Source organism: Scyliorhinus canicula, chromosome 12 (genome assembly GCF_902713615.1).
Source record: "Scyliorhinus canicula chromosome 12, sScyCan1.1, whole genome shotgun sequence".
In the NCBI taxonomy this organism is placed as follows: domain Eukaryota; kingdom Metazoa; phylum Chordata; class Chondrichthyes; order Carcharhiniformes; family Scyliorhinidae; genus Scyliorhinus; species Scyliorhinus canicula.
Genome location: NC_052157.1, coordinates 121,179,282 through 121,185,751, shown reverse-complemented (window position 1 = coordinate 121,185,751; position 6,470 = coordinate 121,179,282). Strand labels below are relative to the sequence as shown.

The following is a 6,470-nucleotide window of genomic DNA, read 5'->3' as shown; positions in this document are numbered from 1 at the left end:
TGTGTACCCCAGTCCTGCAGAGATAACACACAGATAGGTGCACCAACATTAGCGTCATCTCCCAGACCAATATCCCCAATATCGAGACTGTAGCGCTAACAAATATACTCAAAGACGAGAGAGTAGTACAATAGAGGCTTTATTGCTGTGCGATGCTATTCCTCCATCTGCAACTGTAGACTAGGGTCTGAGTGACTCACACGCATATTTATACACAAGCTCCCTGTGGGCGGAGCAGGCCGGCAGAGGCTTACCGGAGGAACCTGTATTGCAGGTACAGGCATACATCCCCCTACTGCAAGTATACATATCTACAGTGCTTATATCACCACAGAGACACTGGCCACTCTTGAACAGCTGCAATGGGTGGGCCACATTGCCTGCATGCCCACCACGAGACTCCCAAAACAAGTGTTCTACTTTGAGCTCCGCAATGGCAAGCGATCACTAGGAGGGCAGAGGAAATGCTACAGGGACACTCTGAAAGAATCCCCAAATAAATGCAACATCTCCACCGACAGATGGGAATAGCTTGCCTTCGAAATGGGAGAAAAAGCATCCGCAAAGACGCCAATCACCTCGAGCGTCGTTGGGTGGAGCATGTGGAGGGCAAGTGTAAACAGCAGAAGGAGAGCACAGAACCTAGAGTGTTCCACCGACCCACCTCACCAAACACCACCTACCAAACCTGCGGCAGAGTCTGCAGATCCAGGACCGGACTTTTCAACCACCACAGAACCCACCTCCCCGGAATGGAAGCGAGTCACCTCGATGTTGAGGGACTGTCCAGACCAGAAGAGACATGCAAACCATCAGAAAATATTGAAGTAGATTTTATTGCAACCATAAGCAAACCATAAGAAATTTGATCAACATCATACAGAGAATGAAACACCAATTTGTGTAAATAGTCAGAATTGTAGCTCAACATTTTTACGCAATATCTGATTTTCAACCCAGGGTCTTAAACTTTCCCACAGCTGCCATTTATGGTGACAACAATAAAACAGTCAAACAACTATCACAAAGTAACAATGCTTTTTAAATATGTCAAAACATTTGAAGATTGTTCTAAGTGCAAATCTGTAAAATCTCAAAACTGAGATCCAAGCTGGGAAAAGTCTGAGAGTGATTTTTGGACTTGTTTTGCTTGTGATAGTTTCTGATTCTTTGAGCAATGTAGATACAGCCAATCGCCAATCCACAGGTTTGGTTTCTCTTCATTCTAAATCTGGCATTACACACAGAAATTCAGCTCCCCTAAAGAGAAGATAGGTAAATCCCAAAACACAAGATAAATCTATACCAGATAATTTGCTTTCTTGTTTTGCAGACAGGCCAGATACAATTTTATAACAGAGGGTGCCTAGGTGGGCCAGAGGGATGCACAGACTGATGGACTTAAGAACAAAGCCCATATAATGTATACGGGATCACCTGGAACTCACCAGCTCTAAATTTGTTGTTAATATCTCCGCAGACACACATTGTTGGGTTTGATCAGAATCTGAGAAAGTCTGCAGTTACCATTGCAAAAGCCATACCAGGAGATTGCTTTTGAATTCAAGTTAACCCTGTAACAGCTGTTATACCAGAAGCCACCCCTGGCAGAACTTGCACAGTTTGAACTTGACAAATCCTGGTCTCGGTCGACTGTTGAAAACTTCATGTTATCATGTACACCGCTCTTCAGAGTTCCAATCAAAGCATTACCTGCATTTCCGGAGTATCGACCTAAGCTCAATTGGTAACCATTTCTTTCATTCGCAATAGCAAATGAGTCATAATAGGCAACACGCTCTCTGTTAAGAGAATTACAAATTAAGAACATTACTTTGTAATTTCCCTGACTTATGATCTTAAATATATATTCATTTCCCAGCCAATGATCCTGAAGGATATTGCCAAACCCATACTTGTAGGCTGTCCAATATTCCTTCCAGGTAATTTTAGAACGGTAAGTGTTCTTTTGAATCACGGTCCATCCACCACCATATCTGCTCAATTGACAATACACAACAAGTGGAGGGGACCCAGTAGGCTTGATGATGTGAAGTCCACTTCTACCTCGGACAGCACTGCAATCCTTGGGATAACCTGCAATATGGAAGATAGTTTGATTGATTTATTGATGAAAGGAGAGAGGGTTGAGGAAAGGGGATGGGGAAGAGTGGTGGAGGAAAGTGCAGAAGAATGGAAAGAGGTGAGAGAGAGACGGGAGATGACTGAAAGAAGATAAGTAGGAGGAAAGGGCAAAGTGAAGGCGAGAGTGAGAAAGAGGACAAAGTGTGGGAGAGATGAGGAGAAATGGGGACAGAATAAAAAGTGGATGAGATAGGGAGAAAGTGGGGAGCAACCATCAAGGGACAGGAGGCAGGCGAAAGTTGGGTGGGGAAAGAAACAGTAAATGATGAGGATGGATGAAGACAGAGACGGGGACAGGGTCAGGATGGAGGGGGACAGATTGTACAAGAAGGGTAGGAAAATTGTCGAGGACAGAATGGAGGAAATGAAGGATAGGGGAAAGTAAAGGGGTAGTGAAGCAATTAGATTGGGGATGCAAGAGGCCAGACTTAGAGAATTTTAAAACCAAGACTTGGTGCAAATTAACACAGGGGCAGCAGGGAATTGGATGGCCTCAAGTTCATGAAGGATATACCAGCCCCGCGTGGGTGGAATAACCAAGTCGGGGGGTAACACTGGGAATAAGAGTTTCCACAGGAGATGAGGTGAGAATGGGGCCACGCCAGCCAACGTTACTGAGGGGGTAATAGGTAGTCTCAGTGATGGTGGAAATATAAAGTCAGAATCCATATTAGTGTTAAATGTGCCACTAATATAGCAAATAAACTGCCTTAATCTTACTGCTGCCAAGGAGAGCGATGGAGTCTGACTCTATTCTCACAATTGCTTTTGGGTCAAGCCAGCCAATTTTGGTGATTAATCTTGAACAAAGATCATAAGGAAAATTAATTGAGCTCATTTTCTAACCAGGATGCCATATACTAACCAGATCGAGGTCTTATTGGGATACCCCTGGTGAACCTTTCTTCAGCAGGTAACATGTGCAGGTTGGCTATTTTCTCTTCACAGTTTGCAGCACCCATTGCAAGAAGAATGATTGCAGTCAGGACACAACCTGAGATTTACAAAACAAACAGCATTACCAATCATGAGACAGTTACAACAACCGGACAGAGACATACTGTGCAAGAACCAGAAAGGGAGAGCCATACTATGAGTTAAGCTGTAACAGTGCGAGCTTTGGAGAGAGGCACAATGCAAGATGCAGGAAGGCAGCAATGCAAGACGCAGGAAGGCAGCAATGCAAGACGCAGGAAGGCAGCAATGCAAGACGCAGGAAGGCAGCAATGCAAGACAGCCTACCCATGCTGGGTTTAATGGAAAGTTGGCTTCTAGAAAGTGGGTTAGCTATTCAAATACTACAATGAGTGCTGATTTACCTTCCCTGACACCTTCGCCCTGAACCGCCTGTGTTTCTCAGGAAGCCAACGGTTTAAAGGTGGTGAGGGCAGCTTCGGCAATAGGTCAGTGTCTTTTCAGAACTGCTTGTGGGCCAGGTGGAGCTGGAGTACCGGGCCACCTACCTCCGTGCTTAGGATCAGACTCCACCACTCACCTCCACCCCCTGCCGCACCCCACCCAACCCCTTACTTCTATCAAGATTTGGAGACTCTACCACCAGGGTTGCAGATGGGGTCAAAGGTCAAACTCCCACAAGCAGCTGCAGACTCCAGGCCTGCAACTGTGGCTTGCTCTGGACGGATCCCTGTATTGTTAGAATGTTTGAATTAAGTCTGTATTAGATAGATTCTTGATTGATTAGGGCGTAATATAGTATAGGGGTAGAGGGGAAAGTGAAGTTCAGGCCCCAGGGGTGACTTCCAATGTGGCCTGGCCCGTGATTGGGGCCCACCGATCGGCGTGCCGGCCTCTCTGGCTGCCCACCAGCCCCTGTAGTCCTGCGCAATGTTGCGTCAGGGCCGGCTCGTTGAAGGAAGCCACTGTTATTGCGCGCGTTGGCCAAGGCGCAAGTTCACGTCAGGATTAACAGCTGGAGCGGCGTGAACTGCTCCAGTGCTGACTGGCCCCCTGTAGGGGCCAGAATTAGTCGTGGGGTAGACGGCACTTACAATGGCGTGGACACTCTGCCGCGGGATTAGAGAATCCCGCCCCATTTGTTTGTTTTTCATTCATTCATGGGGTGTGCACATTGCAGGCAGTGCCAGCATTTGTTGTCAGTCCCTAATTGCTCTTGAGGGGGCAGTTAAGTATCAACCACATTGCTGTGAGTCTGGAGTCACAGACCAGGTAAGGATGGGAGATTTCCTTCCCCTGGGCGGCTCGGTAACACTGTTGCTTCAGAGCACCAGGGTCGATTCGCGACTTGGGTCATTGTCTGTGCGGAGTCTGCACGTTCTCCCGTGTCTGCGTGGGTTTCCTCCGGGTGCTCCGATTTCCTCCCACTAGACCCGAACGATGTGCTATTAGGTAATTTGGACATTCTGAATTCTCCCTCTGTGTATCCAAACAGGTGCAACTCGGGGCTGACCACAATACCTTCATTGTAGTGTGACAATAAAGATTAGTTCTATTATTAGTGAACCAGATTGATTTTTTATGACAATTGGCAATGACTTTATGGTCATCATTCAACTTTTAATTCCAGATTTTTATTGAATTCAAATTTCACTATCTGCAGTGGCGGGATTTGAACTCAGGTCCCAGAGCATTACCCTAGGTTTCAGGCTTACTAGTCGAGTGACAATATCACTACACCACCGCATCCCCTTGCAATAAGTTATTCATTGTGGGCACTTAAGACCTTCCTGATTCTGTCCTTGTTGACATTTACACTCACTTACCAGTTGGAGCACAAGGGGCTGGTTTAGCTCACCAGGCTAAATCGCTGGCTTTTAAAGCAGGCCAGCAGCACAGTTCGATTCCCGTACCAGCCGCGCCGGAATGTGGCGACTAGGGGCTTTTCACAGTAACTTCATTGAAGCCTACTCGTGACAATAAGCGATTTTCATTTTCAAGTGTCGGAACAACTGTTAATGGTCTTTCTGACCCCGGGCATTTGGAGCTACTTACAGTGCTTACTGCCATCTAGGTTTCTTGTTTCTGATTGCTACGCTGCAAAGTGCTTTCATGTGGGGATGTTGGTAAGGGTAGAATTGGTATTGACTGATGCACTGCTCAATCAAATAACCTGCTGCTATTCTGAGGACCATTGTGAACCTGCAGAAATGTACCCTGCAAGAGTCAGCATCTTGGAGAGGACAAAACTGGAAACAAAATAAACTCAACGTTATGAATGTTTTTGTTTAGCAGAAAGCATCGAAACTCAGACTCACCCATTTTAGTCGCCATCCTGCCTCAAACAGCGCAGACTAAAGTCAGCACTGAAATCTCTGTATTTATGCTGAGACAAATTTGTTTGCATAGACACACCCACACAGTGCTTCCAGCAGTCTGCACAACGCGCACACTTGAGATATTTGGTAATTTGATATTGACACTGGGCAGAACCCACTAAACATTATTTTTTTGAACTAGAAAGCCTGATTAACTCTTGAAGCACTGCAGCCATGATCACCAGATTTTTCCCATCCATCTCTAATCTCTGGTTTATATTGGCCCAGTTTCAGAGAACCAGGTATCTTCTGCCATCTCACACAAATGACTAAGGGGTGAAATCTCTTTGCGAAATACATTGTTAGGAAGGGTATGATTGGATCTACGATGGAAATTATCACCCAATGCTTTAGGAATTAAAGAAGTAACGAGATGGTCAATGTGGGACCTTGAGCTGGAACAAAGCTTTTGCTCGAATTTGGGACAGGGAACCATCTTTCTAAAGAAATTGACATTAGGGACATGGATAGTCATCCAGTGGTTTACAAAATCCACTTAAAATATCTGCTTGAATCCGTTAAAGTGCTCACATGGCACTTTGGTAATTTTCACTAAAATAGTGCTCTCTCCTAACAGTGGCCTGGTAGTTGGGAATGAACACAGTATTGATGTTGACTTCCAATGCTACAGAAAGAAATTCTCACCATTTCATGCTCACTTGCTGCTGGAGCTATGAAGGGAGCCCCTGAGATACATTGAGAGGCTTACTGGGACACTTATTCAAGACTTCACCAACATTCTCGAAAATTCTCTGAGGACTTTACCTTCAAAGAATGAGTGGTGTGTTACTCTATCTTATTGGAAACCTTATAGGTGTCACCAGGGGAAAGGGTGTTCGCAATTAGGAGCACCTTGTTTGGGGTCCTCTTTGGTCTGGATGAGGAATGGGAGGGGGACATGTGGTCAGAGAGAGCAGCAGCTGCTGCTGTAAGAGAGAGGAACAGAAAGGAGAGGGGGCTTCCGACATCCCACAGCAAGTGTAAGACATCTCTTCTCTGGACCATCTTCACCGGGACCTCCAGTGCAGCATC

General features: G+C 45.8%; 1 protein-coding gene across 1 annotated transcript; it reads right to left on the bottom strand.

Moving 5' to 3' along the window:
* Positions 1 to 817: 817 nt before the first annotated feature.
* LOC119974755 (fibrinogen-like protein 1-like protein) lies at positions 818 to 5,447 on the bottom strand. The gene is made up of 3 exons (XM_038813955.1): positions 5,379 to 5,447; positions 3,011 to 3,139; positions 818 to 2,097 (listed from the first exon to the last, which is right to left on the bottom strand). The coding sequence occupies exons 1-3, from the start codon at positions 5,392 to 5,394 to the stop codon at positions 1,466 to 1,468; spliced, it is 777 nt and encodes a 258-aa protein (XP_038669883.1). The 5' UTR covers positions 5,395 to 5,447; the 3' UTR covers positions 818 to 1,465.
* Positions 5,448 to 6,470: the final 1,023 nt, after the last annotated feature.